The following is a 19439-nucleotide window of genomic DNA, read 5'->3' as shown; positions in this document are numbered from 1 at the left end:
TATTAATTTAAAAACTGACCACTGGGCAACCCCTCCACTCAGCTCTTGTCAAGAATCTGCCAACAAAAGAGTGGCACTGAATAGTTTTCTCTACCTGAGCATATATCTTGTTGTGACACTTTGGAGACTAAAAGAAGGCAAAGGTGTTGAGTAATCTTCATATAATATATATAGTTTCAGACAGCTGAGCCAAAGATTGGTGAAAACACCAATCAAGATACCACAAAAACTGAAAAGACAATTACAGCAGTTTCTATGTTACAATTTACTATTTTCTTCCTGTTTTCTATTTTCTAAGAGGTCGTCTTGTGTGAGCGCTCTATGTCTGAACTGGGAATTGACAGATTGTTACAAATTACTCCAGTAGTTTGTGGGGGTGGGGTAATAAAAATGGAGCAGCTGCTTAGTCTTAAGAACATGGAAAGAGCTCTGCTGGGTGAGGCCAAAGGCCCAACTTCTCCAACATCCTGTTCTCACAACTAGTTGCCTATGGGAAGCTTGGAAACAGGAAGCCTGAGTGCAGAAATGCTCTCCCCATTTGTGATTTGCAGTATTCAGAGGCCTAGACACCCACCAGCCATGTGAGCATGCTAGACAATGCTTTTAACTTGTGGTTCTGAATGTGGGACATACCTTGAACAATATCTGCCATAGGGAGAATGGCAGTTTTTGGAGTCTCTTCCATTGCAGAAAATGTGGTGGCCTAGGAGAGTGGGTCACACTCATGATGCATAGATATATCATTAATAAAATGTAAGTGAAGAAGTGTGCATGCACACGAAAGCTCATACCAAGAACTGACTTAGTTGGTCTTTAAGGTGCTACTGGAAGGAAATTTTTTTTGTTTTGAAAATGTAAGTGTTGGAAGACACAAGATTTGCCCACCTTGGAAGAATGGCAGATGCAATTGATAGACTACATGGAACTGGCAGAAATGACTGGCAGAATCTGAGACATGGGAGAAGAACAAACAGAAGAAGAATGGAAGAAATTTAAAGATTATCTGCAAAAACATTGTAAATTATTTGAATGTTAACGTGATGCAGGATAGTGAGATAATGTGGCATTAGTGATAAAGCTGAAAGGAATGTGCAAAGATGTTTTATGAGTAACAAGTAAAGAAACACAGTTAAATTAATCAAATGATGGGGGATTAGAAAATAAGTGGATAGCAGTGGGAATGGTTAATTTAAAAGAAATTAAGTAATATTAAAATTAGTCAAAATAGAGGAAGAATTTGCTGAAACTAAATTGGAAATTTGAATACAGAAAAGGGAGATGTGAGGAAGTCAGGAAAGTAAGTTATATGAAATTAAGAGTTGAACTTATATATTTTTGTTTGGTTTTTGTGTTTTTTATCGTTTATTGTTTGTTGTTGTGTTATTTTGTCTTGTTTGTTATTATAAATCTGTTGAAACCTTAATAAAAATCTTTTTTTAAAAAATAAAACGTAAGTGGATCCACTCACACATGACAACCCTGCCCAGTTCTTCTGATTCCCCCGCCTCTGCAGGTATTCCCCACTTTGCTCTTCAGCCGACAGCACTGCCAGGTGCATTTGGCTTATTAACTGTGTTTTAATGCTGGTTAAAGCCCTTGTCCACTGTCCAGACCCCTCTCACTTGGCTGCCCCTGATAGAGCAGTTTGAACTTTGGCTTGGAGGGCTTTTGCCTTACTGTGTGACCAGCCTGGGGCACTAAAATGGCTGGCCACTGGAAAGTGACTACTCGCGCCCTGGGAATGGGTTCACAACTGCCACCCACCCAGACTGCAGAGTAAGCAGCTATTCCCCCCATCCTTCCGCACCCTCCTTTCATGCCCTTCCCAGGCCATTCTAAAGGTTCCTGCAACCTCAGGAGCTGCTTTTGGGGTGGCTGGATGTAGCCGAGAGCTGTACTTATGGTGGGAGATAGGGAAAATCCCCATGGGCAGTTTCACTCTGTTTGCCACCCTTTGTTCTCTGCATTGCTGCTCTTGTACTATGTGAGCTGCTTCAGCTACCTCTGTATGGAAAAAGTGTCATACAAATTTAAAGTTAAAGTTAAAGGAAGGGTTTAAAACTTGCTTTTATCACAAAAGACCAAAATAAGTTCAGGACTTCCAGATAGAAATTAGAGTTATATTATAAGGAAGGGGAGAGGCATGTGGCCATAACAGTTCAATCCCATATTAAAATCTAACCTTATTATTTCAACAGGAACAAACTAAGAAACTACAAATGTTTACAGTGTAGGTGTTAACAGATAAATGCTTTTGTTGTTGTTTTTTAATTAAGACGCTAGTAATATTGAAACAAGGATTTCATAGTTAATTGTAAAAATATGGTACCTAGCAATTATGCATTACCAACATGCTCTTAAAACTGGCTTGTTTATGCTGCTGCTTGTTTGTGCTATAATTTTGCCAAAATAGCACAGCTTTGTAATGGCTAAATCTCTGAATCAGTTAAAGAAGAAGAAAGAAGGGGAGGACAAGAAGGAGGACAAGGACTATATTAGGATAATGTTGTGGGTTGCTTTTCTTATGTAATATTTGTTTACTGTTTGATTTTTTATATATAGAGTTTCTGTGGAACATGCAGGGAGGAACTAAGGAAATGGTAGCATGCAATGTAAAACTTGGGACTATAGGGTACTGCAACTTGAAAATTCAAAAGGTCTATTTAGAAGCTGTGCCTACTGTGTCCTATCACTGAGAGGAGAGAATAGATAAAACAGACTTCTTAATCTCGCAATACAAGTAACTACTTTTTGTTCGCAGGTTAGTGGTTCCTCCATGCATATCTCATGCAAAATCTGTGTTTCAGAATTAATCGAACACTGAAAGATACTTCACTCATGAACACAAGAATGTTGGGGGACAGAATCAGTGCAGAGACTCCAAATCCTAGGTCCCCTTCTGAGGTACCTCTAGTTCTGTAGAACATACCTTCCCAAAGGATGGTAATAGGAAAAATCCATGTCATCAGTTAGTCCTGCTCATGCAGTTGCCTCCTTCACATGCAACCGGGAGCCATATAGGATTGCATATCCAAAGATTTTTGTGACTTTATGTGATGGCAGCCTTATTCCTATTAGGTATAACTGAGCCTACCAGAAAACGGACCCTCCAAGTGTTTCTATTTTCCAGGGACAGTCCCAGATTTACAGAAGCCATTTCTGGTTTCTGATTTGATCCCGGAATGTCCTGCTGTTCCTTAAAGATAAAGGTTAAAGACTCCTGACAGTTAAGCCCAGTCGCTTTTAATGCTGTTCCTTAGAACACCTCTATTTTCATTGGAGAAATGTTGGAGGTTATGGTAGGATGTCCCTATTTTCATCAGAGAAGTGTTGATAGGTATAGAGTTATGAGCCCTCAAGCCAAGAAGATAAGTAACTATACAATTTCTAGAAGACAACTGAAGGCAGCCCTGTATAGGGAGGGTTTTTAAATGTTTAATGTTTTATTATGTTTTTTATATGTGTTGGAAGCCACCCAGAGTGGTTGGGGAGCCCGGTTGGATGGGTGTGGTATAAATAATAACATTTATTATTATTATATTATTATTATTACTGAATAGGATGTCCCTATATTCATCGGAGAAATGTTGGAGGGTATGGAATAATCCAAGGCTGTCTAGCTATGTTTAAGCCATGTGGGAATGACTGAGCAGTAACTAAATCATGGTCTTGAACTATTCCCATTTCTGCCACACTAAAGTACTACAAAACATGGAATCGGGCCTTTTGAAAAACAGATTCCAAAACATTACAAATGCCTACTTATGCATTATGCCAGCAGTAAGATTTGTGAGATGAAAAAAACCAACAACTGTGTTCCTTGCATTTTCAAGTTGTTCAATTTTCCCCCTGCCAAGATTCATTTAGGGCTTAGAATGGCACAGAGCACTCAATACTTTCAAAGATTATAGCCCAAGAGCTTATTGGTAGTGAAGTTCTTCTCATGAGCTGGTGTCAGCATAGCAAGTATTGCCACCATCAGCATACTAACAATGGTGGCAACTGCAAAATAAACAACACTCTGCAGCTAGAGTGACAAGCAATTTTTTTTGGTAAACTTAATCTACTGTTACAATAATCCTAAAGAGAACGTTTAATACATTTAAATACTTGCTTTTACAAAATTTCTACAAATATGTGCAGTAAGTATCTTTACCGCTTTATTTAAGTACTTCCTTGATTTCTATGACAGCTGAAGGATCAAGAAGTGAATTGGAGGAGGGAAAGATCACATTTCTTTTTAACAGAATTTAGTCACATGTTTGAATAATTTGCAATTTATAAAGGCTACGGATTGCTTAAAGCACAAAACAATTTTAGATGCCTAAACTCAGACAAGGTATGAGTTTAATAACAGCAACATACCAATGATAATTTATCTGTTATAGCACCGTAAAATGCCCAAGATGAAAGGCATTCTGCAAAACTTATTGAAGTCAATGACAACTGCAGGATTTGAAGCAAAATTATTCTTTTTTGAAAGGCATTGCAACCAAAATATGCTGAAATCATATATCAACATATACAAAGTACCAAGATTCTTATTACTAGTAATGAAACATTGCTTTTTTTATCTTCTTTACTAAACCTTCTGTTAAGACCCAATCTTTGCTCAGAAAAAAAAGAAAGGAAAAATTGAATCAAGTGGATGAGCTCAGCTTCATGAATCTTCCAAGAGGTGGTAAAGGTGCCATGATGGCTCCATACGTTCACATACGCATGCACACAAGTAAGAGAAGGAATGTTTACCTTCAACAGTGTGAAAAATGTTGTAGAGAATTCAGATATGGGAAAGACTGCTTGCTGTTCTCGGATTGGCTGGTGTCACTGCTTCAGTCAGTTATGGGGGCTCTTACTCTGACAGCAGACCTGTCAGAGTCAGACTTTTGTCAGGTCTGCTGCCAGAGCTTTAAAACCAGCTATGTTGCAAGTACCAACTTGGACACCCCGCCAATTTGCCTGCAGACAAAGTGGGCCTGTCTGGGTTTTCATCTCTGGCAAGCTAAGCAGTTGGCTCCTTACCTCTCTCGCCGTGACCTAGCCACTGTGATCCATGTGACGGTCACCTCCAGACTGGATTATTGTAACTCACTCTATGTGGGGCTACCCTTGAAACTGACCCAGAAACTCCAGCGGGTGCAGAATGCCGCGGCGAGACTCCTTACAGGGTCCTCGCTGCGGGATCACATTCACCCAGAGCTATACCAGCTGCACTGGATCCCGGTGGAGTACAGGATCAGGTTTAAGGTGCTGGTTTTAACCTTTAAAGCCCTATACAGCCTAGGACCCTCGTACCTACGGGGACGCCTCTTCTGGTATGTCCCACAGAGGAACTTACGGTCTTCAAACAAAAACATCTTGGAGGTCCCAAGCCACAGGGAGGTTAGGCTGGCCTCAACCCGAGCCAGGGCTTTTTCGGCTGTGGCTCCGATCTGGTGGAACGCTCTGACACAAGAGACTAGGGCCCTGCGGGACTTGACATCTTTCTACAGGGCCTGCAAGACAGAGCTGTTCCAGGCCTTTGGCCAAGGCACAGCCTGACCCCCTCCTTTGGTCATCCTCACAGAGCTCTAGCCCAATTGGTTGCCATTAATTTGATTTGAACTGATTTTATAATGAATTTATTTGAGAATGCTGTATTATTTTACTGTTGTTAGCCGCTCTGAGCCTGGCTTCGGCTGGGGAAGGGCAGGATATAAATATTATTATTATTATTATTATTATTATTATTATTATTTGCCTTCCTCATAGCAACTGTCAAAACTTTTAGTGGGGAAAAGACACTGGGTTTGGATCCTTAGTCTACTGATGTTTCGTCTCCCATACCAATAAAAATAAGTCTTTATAGTTCAGTTCTTCCAGCTTACTATTTGCATGGTGCAAGAGATACTTTCTTCTTTGCAAAACAACAACCACCTACTTCCCACATCACATACATAAAAGCTGGATGCCTACCCTTGTCAACCCTTATTCAATATTGTTCACTTTTGCATTAGCGTATAAAAAGCTCTAACTATAATCAGTAGTAAAACAACAGAAAGCGTATTAGAGGGCATTGGTTCCCCTTCTGAATGTGAACCTACAAATTTCTCGTGCCACTTCAAATGTTTGCAAGTAATAAGTATATGTGACCTCTGCAAGCTTTAATAAGATCATAGCCCAAGAGGTTACTGCCACAGGCACACCAATATGCTACTAATAAATAAAGTATGAGACAAAGCATGTTCACTGAACCTTAATAGTATATTATCGCCATGTACTGCATAATACATAAAGTGCTTTCTATACTTTTTCACTATAATTGATTTACCTATTTATATCCTTCTACAACCTAAGCTATACAGAAATTCATAAATTGTGAAGATCACTGATACTTACTTGCTTGACATTTATAAGCATGTCAATAATACTTGGAAATAAACTTCACAGAAATAAATGTGAATATACTTAGGATCAGTGCTTTTTTCTGGGGGGACGCAGAGGTACACATACCCCTAAACATTTTGTGAATCTTTGTACTTTTGTCCATTTAATGTATTTATTTTCCCCAATTTGAACTATAAAATGGTGATTTTCTTGAGTCAAAGTGAGAGAACCCCTAAATTTTATTTTAGGGGGGGAAAGCACTGCTTAGGATTAATATGTGAAAGCCATAAGAATCAGTTGAATAATAAGCAGCAATAGTTTTCTAGTAAGCTACCATTGGCCACTTCCCACTGGCATTATTCTCAGGGGTTTTTTCCCCCAGTTTGTAATAAATAACCCAAGTTCAGAAGCTTCTGCATTCTTCCATGTCCAGCAGACTGGCAAACACTCTGAAAAGTAAGTCTGTTTCCATACTCTAAACAATACCCCAGGTGGGACTTTAGCTAATGAGCAGAGGTTTTTAGAATTTCAGACTGCCAGACTAGTCCAATGCAGTAATGCATCACAAAGCTATTTAGGTGTCATGAGTTTAGTGTAGCAAATCCATACAGTGGTACCTTCAGTTACGAACTTAATTAGTTCCGGAGGTCCGTTCTTAACCCGAAACCATTCTTAACATGCGCTTTCACTAATGGGACCTCCCTTTGCCCGGGGCAAAGTTCGCAATCAGGAGCATCCACTTCCGGGTTAGCAGAGCTCATTACCCGAAGTGTTTGCAAGGAGGATGGTACGTTCCACTGTACTGAGTTTGCACGTACAGCACTGCACCGTGGCAGATATGGAATAGCAAACAGATCCCTCCAACATCACAGAAGCTGAGTTGCATTCAGCCAAGATGAAGTGTAGTGAGCAAAAGCTCTGTTAACATTTGTGACCCCAGTATTTATCTGCCCTTATAGCTCTATCCCCAAATCCCCAAGAACTGTGGGCATAAGTTACGTACTTGCATATCCTAAATTACTTCCATTTCAGGGGATGTTCCACACATGAAGTGATGAAGTGTTGCCTCTTCCGTCAAGACAAATGGGAAGTCTCTGTGCAAAAGAGATCTCCCTGTGTGCATCAGAGATTCAGTGTGGCCATGGACTTGTTCTGTCATGGACTTGCTCAATGAGGGTAGAGAACTCTACCTGTGAGGAATCTATAATGGCTTCCTTCTCATATGCTCACTTGCACACTGAGCACATAATATGGGAATAAGAGCCTTTTCCGACATACAAATGATTTACTTTGTATTCTCTGACACTAGAAATTCTGTCCTTATCTAAGCCTTTGTTACAGCTAAAACAATTTTAGAAAATTTCAAAAAAAAATATTAAAAAGATAAGGCAGCCGAAATGACATACCAGTTCTGAAATGCTGGAGTAGAGTACAATCACCAGAGTGTTATATAAAGCACTGCTGCTACAGCTTTTGAAAAGGTGGTGATGACATTTAATTCAGCAATATACATGTGTACAGCATCCTAAAGTATATAAAAAAATGCAGCCACTTCCTTCCTGTCTGACTAACATGCATCAAGTCAAATTATATATACAAACTATACACTTTAAAACATAACAACTGGTTGATGAATTTAAATTATTTGTTTTCTGTTAGAGCTGACATTGTAATCATGACATCTATTCCAAGCTATTATACATTTGAGCTCCTAGAATCAATCTTTTTTCCAATAAAAAGATCACTCCGATAAACAAGTCGTTCCTTCCCTCCTTCTCCCCCCAATTGTGTTTTGTTAAGTATGTCAGCAACAAGGCTGCGTGGGTAAGATCTGTGCTTCAGAAGGACTTTAAAAACAAAACAGCCCCTGAGAGCTGTGGAAAAATTGCTTTAATTGCCAGCAGAAAGCCTGGTGATAAGTCTGAAGCCAAAACTGTGCTCAGCAATGGTGTTTTTTTGTTTTCTGTTACCTCACCGATGCCACCATTTGCTAAACTCCTACGGCAGTGCTGTGTGCCAACATCAAAACAAGTCTAACATCCTACACACAGCAGCTGTCTATTCACCCACTTCTTTTCTCCCCTTGGTTTGATTTAAGGATGTGGCCTGTACTTTTGATGCAAAACATTTTTTAACAAGGAGGAAGTGCAGCAGAAATGTCACCCATTCTGCAGGGTCAGTTGTAACGAAACTCAGCAGGATTTGAGGAGACAGCAGGGGTGTACGCAGTCTTGTCTGAGGATATTTACTGTCACAGTTGTTACAAATCCACAAGGTTTGCCCTACTGAATCTCTCTACGGGTGTCACGAGAAGAACATCGCCTTTTCTCTTACCGCCATCCTACGCCAACCTTTTACCAACACAATTAAAGCTATTGAAAGCATTTTTTTTATAAAAAAAACAGACAGTGAAAAATTGCCACTTAAGATCCATGTGAGATGGCCAAAAACATTGGGCCACCTGAGGCAGACCACCAAATGCTGCCATCTCCTCCTTCCTTCCTCATCATGCACCAACCCACTGGGCAAATTCTACACATTTGCTGCCACTTCCAGTTTTTGGTGCTGTGGGGCCCAGCTTTGCAAGGTCCCTGGGCAGCATTTATGCCCGCAATGTCTCATTCAGAGGAAGGGCAGGCCCTAACTCATGATGCAGTAGGGTCCTTCCTCAGAGTGAGGCACTGAGATGATAGGGCAAAATAACCCTGCTGAGCCCCAGAAATGCTATTGCCACTTTGCAGCAGGGGGAAGAAGAAGAGAAGAAGAGTTTGGATTTGATATCCCGCCTTTCACTCCCTTTAAGGAGTCTCAACGCAGCTAACATTCTCCTTTCCCTTCCTCCCCCACAACAAACCCTCTGTGAGGTGAGTGGGGCTGAGAGACTTCAAAGAAGTGTGACTGGCCCAAGGTTACCCAGCAGCTGCATGTGGAGGAGCGGAGACACGAACCCGGTTCACCAGATTATGAGTCCACCACTCTTAACCACTACACCACACTGGCTCTCCCTGGGGAGGAGATACAGTTTAAAGTTTAACAGACAACAGTATTTTTTGCTTCTGTGTTTCCAGGCTGCTTGCAGGCACAGACAGACAGAACCTGTCTACCTTTTCCTCTTTGGAATTGGGTGAAGAACTGATGCAGGAGAGCAGGCAAGCTGTGGGGTCTGTGGGTGGGTTTGCAGGCAGCCCAGAAGCAGATGAGAAGGGGATGTGTGATCTAGCATCCTTCGCAATCTGCAGTCAGAGACAAGGACTTTGCCTTGCTTCATAGAATGGCTGGGCATGCATTCATGAGAAACTTGGTAATTGGAAGAATTCAACCATGGTTTTGTTTTGTTTTGTTTTTAAAATGTCATTTTCAGTATGCCTAATCAAAATCTAGTTTAGACTCTTCGGACAAACCTAGCTTACTGACTAGTTATACTACTGACTCTTGTAAATGCCTTACTTAGAATACAAAGTTTACCAGGGATACTCAGATGCAATACATATCTAATGCTATTTCTATCAGAATATCTTCTACAGTGTCAAACAAAGAGGTGTCCACAGGTGCAAAGAGTACTCTTTAATTTATATCTATAATTCTGCAAAAAGCCTAAGGCAACATGATCCTTTGCAGCCAGCATTATAAGACAACCTAGAATGTTTGAACAGGGATGATTCCTTCCCCACTCCCAGTGTTTCTTAAATATGCTCCTAATTGCTGACCCATTTCTAAATTGAGCTTGCTTCCTAATCTGCTGCTAACCTCACCGAAAGCAGAGAGGGACAAACTCTGTGATTTGCAGATGCTCAAACAGACCTCACTTATAGTGTGGATGCATCACTATAAGTAAGGAAAAAGTCATGGGGGGTCAAAAATAAGTTAGAGCCCATACTACAGAAGGAAGTGTGGTTTAAGGAGGAGCTGTTTTTGCTTTGATCTTTTGTTTGATTCTTGTACACAATTCCTGAAAGTGTTTTAAAAGGGATGCTACTTTATAAGCACCAGCAGCAGTTGAGATAACAAAAGGACTAATGCTTCTAATGGAAAGGATTAAAGTCTGAATAGAGGCAGAGTTGCCTCTCTTTCTCAAAATGTTTAACAGATCATGGCACAAGTTTTTCAACCCAGTGTGCACTTCATTTTGCAAGACTTCATTCAGGTTCAGATTAGGTGATCACTGCAGTGGAAAACATAAATCAGGTTGGATACTGGATAAGGGACTGAGCTCAAGGGCAACAGTTTCTCCTAGCTTCCTTTCAAAATACAAATCCTAATGTTTCGTGCACAGAGTGTGGTTCTATTGCCAGGTGAAGAGAACACATACTGTGATATAGCATGAAGAGAGACAATATTGCAAGCCTGCCAAAACTAAAGTCAGCAATGGAGGCCGCCAAGACTGTCTACAACTAAAAATGGTCAGAGGAAGGTAGAAGAGGAATCCATTTTATATGAATTTATACATGGAATCTGGTGGTTCTGATCCAATCATGCTTCGTTTGCATTGGGCTGCCTCTTGGATCAAGCATCTACCTATGTCTGAGCCACCTGTGCATTGCCTTTTTTAAAAAGAAAAAAAGCCTATGCAAGACTATACCAAAAATGCATGTATTATAAATATATTAATTATAGAAGAGTCAAGCCACATGTGACATTATATTTCTGCAGCTTAATTTTAGAAGTACTAATCCATCAGTAGTCTTATATGATCATATCCTCTCTCTCTCTCTCTCTCTCTGTGTGTGTGTGTGTGTGTGTGTGTGCGCGCATGCACACATGCTTATGTGCTGATTACTTTAGGAAACTGTGGTCATGTGTGTGTGTATAACATGCTATATTGCATATAGCATGTGCGAATTGCTCATATTTTTAGCAGAATAGATTTTTTAAAAACCCTCGCTATTCATCAAGGTGTAAGATAATAATTAGAAAACATCAGTGCGGAAAAGTTTAACATCAAGAGTTTCAGAAAATTCTCTCTCTACAAACAAGCAGCATCAATATTTTGCTAATTACAGAAGCCAGAGGAAAGGCTTAAATGACGCCCACCTCTTTGTGGTTGCTAACAAAAAAGCCATTTCCCTGAGCTGTAATCTATGCAGCAGGGTGTAGTATAGAGATATCTATTCTACAGACACTGTTCTGTTCCCACGGAAGTTATATGGGAGTAGCTGATGGCCTCATGCAAGAACACCACGTTTTAAAATACTGGAGCAAGTGAAAAAAATGTTCAAAAGTCAGTCCCCTGGGTGGTGTACAACATTAAAAACACATTACAGAATATCAATGATTAAAAAACATAATGACAGACACTCTAATAAAAACAGTCATCTTAATAACAGTCTATTTTCCCACACTTTAATAGGCAATAGATTACTAGCCACAGGCCTGGGTAAAAAGGAATGTTTTTGCCTGGTGTCTCAAAACATGTAGTGATGGCACCAGACGAGCCTCTCTTGGGAGAGCATTCCACAATTGGGAGCCACCACAAAAAAGGCCTGTTCTCTTATGGCCACCCTCCGGACCTCTCTGGGATGGGGGACATAGAGAAGCACTTCAAGTGACAAGCGCAGGGTCTGGGTTGGTTCATACACAACTGTACCCTGTAAAGGAGGACACATGGCCATCCTAGGGCTGAGTGTGTGTTGCAGAGTATATGAAAAGGGATATTGCTTATGCTTAGCATAGGCTGGGACAAGATCTTTCTCAAATGCAGCAAGATGAATTTGGGAGTGACCAGTAGTGGACAGTGTAGTGAGGATAGAGGTGCTTACCTGACCTTCCAGCAGGAGAGATGCCGCTGCTTACTGTGTGTGTGTGTGTGTGTGTGTGTGTGTGTACAAAAGTGCCCCACCATACCAATCCACTACGAGGAATAACACAGGAGATTTGTCCCAATGTTCAGGTCTTTATCTGACCTGTGCCTCAGTGGGCGAGCTCAGAAAAGTGCACAGCTTTCTAGAACGCCCCTTGAGGCATTTCAGAAAGCTCTACGCTTGTATGAAAAGCAGAGAAACAATAATTTTCATCCAATTTTCTTAACTGCTTGACACAAGGTTTTATGGGAGGGGGAGTTGCTGTGATCTATATGATCTCTCTCTCTCTCTCTCTCTCTCTCCCCCCTCCAGACTTTCTGTCTGGTTGGGGGGGTAGCATGTTTCTTCCTGGCACTGGGTAATTGTGACAGATTAGAGATTCTACTGGTTTACTGCCTGCCTCACTAAAAAGCACTCTCCCTGCTTGCCTGAGCTCACACAGTTGGTCTCAGAGGTGGTGTTGAGGATTCTCAGATTGCTGGTGTTGAGGGCTTTCAATGGCCATACCAAGGCAAAAAGCTGTGGCTCAATGTTAAAAAGGTAAAGGTAAAAGACCCCTGACAGTTAAGTCCAGTCGCAGATGACTCTGGGGTTGCGGTGCTCATCTCGCTTTACAGGCCGAGGGAGCCAGCGTTTGTCCGCAGACAATTTTTCCAGGTCATGTGGCCAGCACGAGTAAGCCGCTTCTGGTAAAACCAGAACAGTGCATGGAAACACCGTTTACCTACCTGCTGGAGCGGTACCTATTTATCTACTTGCATTTTTTATGTGCTTTCGAACTACTAGGTTGGCAGGAGCTGGGAGATCACCCCGTTGAAGGGATTTGAACCACCGACCTTCTGACTGGCAAGCCCAAGAGGCTCAGTGGTTTTGACCCACAGTGTCACCTGCATCCCTTTCTCAATGTTACCTGATTTTATTTTATTTATTAACAGAATATAGCCAAGGCAAATGAATTGCATTACACTGGGATGTGCATTCGAATCAACATTCCACTGAAGGTAAATAATGCAGTGCAAATGAACTACACCCACATTTGTATCTGACTGTACATCTAAACATGAATGTTTTTCCTCTGCACTGCATTGCTTTCAATAAGATGTGGTTCCTCTACATGACATCTCAATGGTACAAACATTTGTATGTGTATCCCAATGTAAAGAAGCACCAGCCTAATTTCCTTAGTAATGGGGATAATGGCAACATGCCATACAGAAGCAGATGGGGAAACAAAGTCTTTTGTGTGTGTGGAATATACAAATGAATGGAAACGTCGGGCAGGGGCTGCAGACAGCTTTACTCTTCCCAACATGCCAAGTTTTGCAACAAAAACATTTTGAAAAATGAGCTAAAGCAGATACTCATCAACTAGCAAGGAAGCAGAAATTGGATATAATTCCTCTAGTGAAGAAACCCTCTGGGAAATTAGCTAATAGTGTAGAAGATATAAAAATGATTATTTTGTTTTTCAGCCACTTATATCAAACTGAGAGACCTCAGGATGTGACACATTATTATTATTATTATTATTATTATTATTATTATTATTATTTTAACGAACTGCAGATCCCCAAAGTTTAGATTTAAGATAATTGAGGAACTAAATGCTGCAATTTCCCACAGGAATTCATAAATCAGATTAAGAATCTTCAGAATAAAAGATTTTGATCATTTCGCAGCTGAATTCTACCAAAATTATGCATAAGTATCGAGCACTTATTTAGGTGAATTTGTTTAATTACCACATTGACAACAGGGGTTCTGGAACGCAGCAGGAACACCTCCCTCCTTCACTTTAGAATGACAATGGCACCCACCTGAAAGGTGCTAGAACTGAGTTGCAGTGAGTCCCCCCCCCCCCCCAGGAAAAAGCCCTGCCACAGGCTGACATTGCTGGAATTTCACAAGGGATTATATTTTATCCTATAGCCAACACAAACTGAATGGGTTAGAAGAAAACTGACATCCAGTAGGAAGAAATACACAGAGACCTATGTCTTCTAAATAGGGTCTTCTAATAAAAGTGCAATTTGATATTATACTCCATAACCAGAAAACCATTACGGAAATGCTTCAAATAATACAGCATCTCTCACATATATATTTTATCTAAATCTTACATAATGGTTCCAGATGTTTTTATCAACTGTGGATAATTAATTAGGGTAAATCACCCTAGTCACACCCTTCTCACCACTTCATTGTTTGCCTCATATTGTCCCATGTCCATCGTATGTTGAATAAAATCCCACCACACAGTGCTAAAATCTTACTGCTGTGCTTTTCCTTGTATCAAACATTTGGAGACAGTGGTTTGTCCCCCCCCCCCCCGATAGTGCTCTATAACATATCTTTCCATAACAATTATTTTTGTTTTTCTATCTGCCACCAATAAATGTGTTATCAAATCCTTAGAACTTATATTATTATTAGATGCATTCTAAATAAGAGTTGTTACTGATCTTTTATATACTGAAGCTTATAAGGATGATTTCAAAATAATAGGGTTTCCTCCATAGCATAGCACCTCCAAAGACCATAGCACCAAGGCACACCATGAAATCCAGAGGCTTAGGTAAATAGTCTATGTCTTTAAAGACGAGGCAGGGCTGGCCCAAGACATTTCATCACTTGAGACAGACTCCCAAATGGCATTCCCCCTCCTTGTCAGGGAAAAAGTGGGTCAGGAAAGATCTACATCAGAATTAGGGGGGTGAGGAAGAAAGGTCAACATCTGCATAGCTGCCCAGGTAGACCTTGCCACCTGAGGCGGTTGTCTCACCTTGCCTCATAGATTGCCCAGTCCTGGGCCTAGGGTTGGTTTTTTGTGTGTGTATTTTTTTTAATTATTATTTGATTATTATTTGCAGGAGAACACCAAATATTTTCAAAACTTAATTTCTAGAAAAGCCTTCTTTCATACACTTCTCCATGCCAAAGCAAACACAAACTTCAACCAGGAAATGTAGACCGGCAACCATTACAAAACTTGAGAATCAAATGCCTTACAACTGCAGAGCAACAAATATCAACATTAAAAAATCCTTCCAGTAGCACCTTAAAGACCAACTAAGTCAGTTCTTGGTATGAGCTTTCGTGTGCATGCACACGAAAGCTCATACCAAGAACTGACTTAGTTGGTCTTTAAGGTGCTACTGGAAGGATTTTTTGTTTTGTTTTGACTATGGCAGACCAACACGGCTACCTATCTGTAACTGGAAATATCAACATTATCATGCCAAACATTTTCTGAAACAAGCAAGCTGTTTTCTAAATCAAATAAGCAAAACAAAACTCTGCTATGGATGACCACAAGTTTCACTCTCTACTAAGTTTGGAATAATTCCATTGTTTTCAGCTGTAGTGTTCTTGTGCAAATGATTTTAACTCTTTTACCCCCCTGGGGAAAGAGATTTCTGAAAATCTGAACTCAGAATAGAAACTGCACATCATAGTAGTAGTGGTATCTTAAAAATAATAATCTGAATTACTCCCCGATCCTACTGGAAAAGCACATTAATCAGTGCCTAGAAAACACACCAACTTTTGAATGCATATTCAGGAGTCTACGCATATCCATCAAGTTCTCCAGAATTCAGAAAACATCATGTACAATAAACCAAATCCATATAAAGATAAAGGTGAAACAAACATGCAAGGGTTTGAATAAATACCAGTCTAGTCCACTCACTGAATACAAATTTTTACCATGTTATTCCAATATATTGTAGTACAGATATGACCAAGACAGGTAACTCCAATAAACAAAATATAATCCTTCAAATTTGGGATTCAGGTCAATCCACAGGAAAAACAGGCTCACCAACCACTCTGTACATTTTTCCTCCCAAGTTTCTTCAATAGATCATTCAAAAATAGTTATTGAACCCTACCTTCATATATCGCCTTGAATCCTTGAGCACTCACAGCGAAGTCTGTAGTGAAGCAGAGAGTCATAATTGATCCTGTGCTCACTATGGAGGATGGCAGCTGAAACCCAGAAAGCCTGCAAGATGCAAGGGACAAAAAGAAATCACAGTATTTGTTATTAATTGTAACAACAACAACAAAACTCCCAAAGAGCATCATTTAAATGTTTATATTGGCAGCCTCTTCTTTGATGAATATCTGAAGACTTGAAAAAGCATCTGGAGGTACTCCACTGATATTTCTAAATCTTTTGAAAACTTTTTAATAGCACACTTCACATCTGAGCTGGGGGGGGGGGGCACCCTTCATCCTGACTATAATTAAAGAGGACTTAAGCTCTGCTCTTCCCAACAGGGAGGTCTACGTGTGTGTCTATGCGTGTAAATTAAGGTTGGCTTGAGTGTACTACTGGTTTAGATACTAACCTTGGAAATGATTTGGGGGATGGAGCCAACATCTCTCCCCAAACAATTAATCATGGTTTGTTGGTTTGTTTTTACTTTTCACAACTGCCCATAGCCACTGTTCTTTGGTTTGCTGCCTGTGCTGCTGTTTGGATAGTGTTTTTGCATTTTCATTCCTTCTTGAGCGAACCCAGGCAGACGAAGCTCCCTATTCTCAAAGTGACACTGTCAAATGTTTAGCTTTGTGCCAAAGCACATGAAACCCATTGGTCTGAAAGCAGCACTTCTTGCACTTGTCATGTGCACTGAATATGACCGGCTGGTGCATAAAATAATGCCACAAAAGAGTAGCAAAAATGTTGTTGTGAGTTGAGAGGAGGGGGCGGTTATGCTGTATGTCTGAGTCCCTTTGAATTCTTGGCTCCGGCAAGGATTCAAATTGCTGGAATAGCAAGTTTCTTGGTAATGACCCTCTAAGTATGGGCCACTAAGGTAACAAAGGAAGTGGCTCTGTGCTAGATAAAAATGGGTGGGCCTCCCGCCCTCAACTCACTGGTGGTTAGAAAGACAAAGGCAAGAGTTGAGTTGTGTGTGAACTAGAAGTGAGAAGCTGCAGGCTGCAGGCTGGGCAGCTAAAAGGAAGAACCATGCCTGATTTCTGCTGGAATCCAAGACTGTGGCTATGGGAGAAGCAAGAACCTCTTGGGATGTTAATGCTGTGAGCCCCGTTCATATGCTCAGGTTGCATATATGTGTAAATAAACCATATATCCTAAATACACCTTTCTGAGGAAACTGAACCCTGATAAGTTGTGAGGATGCACATAGGCTCCTTAGTATGTGGAACTGCCTTGCATAGACCATTTTAGGCAGCTGCTCCATTGTGGCATATTGTGAAACTGTCCCTAATCCAGGAGTTATATCTAGACTGGAAAAACCAAGCAAGAAAACTATCTCTATTTGAATGCACAGTGCAAGGTGACAATAGAACTAAATCTGAAGGCTTTAAAATATTCATGTTCAAATAGTTTTTCTTTGCTTACTTTTCTTTAAAAAGGGCGGTCTTAATAAACTGTGAAGTTAGAAATAGGTGGTATTAGTGAAAACATAATTGCCCATTTTTTTAGATTAAGCTGTTGGTGCAGTTGCTGCTGTGATTCTGAAACACATGGGAGATTCTGCGCATGGTAACCTGCTCATATGGAAAGATGCCCACACAGTCTGTGTAGGTAAGCATGTACAAAAGCACCCATGTGGTTAATGTCAACTGTGTCATAGAATTGCAGAGTTAGATGGGCCGTTTCATCCAACCTGCTGCAATGCAGAAATTACAGGTACAGAATATCTAACAGATGGCCCGGCAAAACCAGTTAAGGAGGTTTCATGAGCATTATATATAATATGTGGCTTAGAGAGGTAAAAGAAATATTATTATGTAGATCATGTGGCAAGTCCTGATATGTATTCAGTGGTCTGTGTTTGCCTGAGCTTGAGTCTGGACTAAGGATTCTGAACCCGTGTTCTGATTTGAAACATGATATCCAATCACAGAACAATTCAGGATTTGGGCCTCTGTCATTGGTCCTTAAACTCTGAGTTATGATTCACAGCTTGAAAGTTTAGATAGCCAATCATGTTGGGAGTGGGAGTGGCCCATGCTTTCAGAAATGTATATAAGCAGTTGCTTTGCCTCTGTTGTCTAGTTCTGTTAGGTCAATAAAGGTTCTTGCTGTTATTACTGTGTCTTGCCTCGTGGGAACCCACCTACACAGACAACAGCATTCCCAAATCAAAAGGTATGCAACCTCTAGCAAAGGAGGATTAATTCTCAAAGACTGCAGATCTATGCACATTTAGCAGTGAGTAATTTCCATTTAACATAAAGGACCTTACTTCTGACTGAATAGGCATGCAGTCCTGTCACCAACAATGGCTTATTCCATTAAATATTCACATGTATGTTCCAGAAATCTTTTGAACTATAATTGTTAGCAAATTCTTCCAAAACTGTAGTTTACAGAAAGTTTTATCCCATGTTTTCCATGCATAAGCAGAATATATTTCAGCTTGCATAACAAGATTTCTCATTCCTCTCCTCACCCCTGCAGTCCCCCATGTGCCCCATGGGTAGGAGCAGAAAGTGAATGTGGGTCACACAATACTGGATTCTCCACAGAAGTATACACTACTAGAGAGAAAAGCCCATGTATATCAACTCCATGTGAAAATGAAATTATGATGTCAGACGGCAATGGTGGTTGCTCATGAGTAACCAGTCAGGGCTCCGACCTGTCTTTTACTGGTTTTTATTTTGGTGCAAAACTATTTACAGTGCAGTACCACAAGTTTATGTGTGCCTTAATCACTAGCAGAATCCGGGAGTGGTTGTTTCCGGGTCCTCCCCCAACATAATAGCTTAGTCACCCCCAGCCTTTTCCTTCCTTCATTTTATTTTACACGTCTGCGCAGGGTGGGCGACGGAAGAGGCATGCTTCCCTCCTGGCCGGCTTGACCAGGAGTGGTGCTGAGGCTCCCAGCAGCATCCTCTGGTCCCTTCTCTTCTCCACTGGAGGTGTGGCTTTCCCCACCACAGGAAAAGGAACTGCTTCGCAAGATTTTCGGAGGTTGCCTGTAAACCAACTCCCCCTCAGCTTCCCCTTTAGAGAGCCAGTGTGGTGTAGTGGTTAAGAGCGGTAGGCTTGTAATCTGGTGAACCGGGTTCACTTCCCCGCTCCTCCACATGCAGCTGCTGGGCGACCTTGGGCCAGTCACACCTCTTTGAAGTCTCTCAGCCCCACTCACCTCACAGAGGGTTTGTTGTGGGGGAGGAAGGGAAAGGAGAATGTTAGCCGCTTTGAGACTCCTTAAAGGGAGTGAAAGGCGGGATATCAAATCCAAACTCTTCTTCTTCTTCCCTGTTCCAATGGCAGTCCCCTGACAT

General features: G+C 40.9%; 1 protein-coding gene across 2 annotated transcripts in view; it reads right to left on the bottom strand.

Moving 5' to 3' along the window:
• The window catches only part of CSMD1 (CUB and Sushi multiple domains 1), a 949787-nt gene that overhangs the window by 636834 nt on the left and 293514 nt on the right, over positions 1–19439 (bottom strand). For both annotated transcript variants that reach the window (XM_083729648.1, XM_083729649.1), the window contains exon 3: positions 16058–16170. In XM_083729648.1, the coding sequence (XP_083585774.1) occupies positions 16058–16170 (113 nt within the window). The remainder of the gene's footprint in view (positions 1–16057; positions 16171–19439) is intronic.

Source organism: Podarcis gaigeae, assembly GCF_964106915.1.
Source record: "Podarcis gaigeae genome assembly, chromosome: 3".
NCBI classification, from domain to species: domain Eukaryota; kingdom Metazoa; phylum Chordata; class Lepidosauria; order Squamata; family Lacertidae; genus Podarcis; species Podarcis gaigeae.
This window is presented reverse-complemented; position numbering and strand designations above follow the sequence as displayed.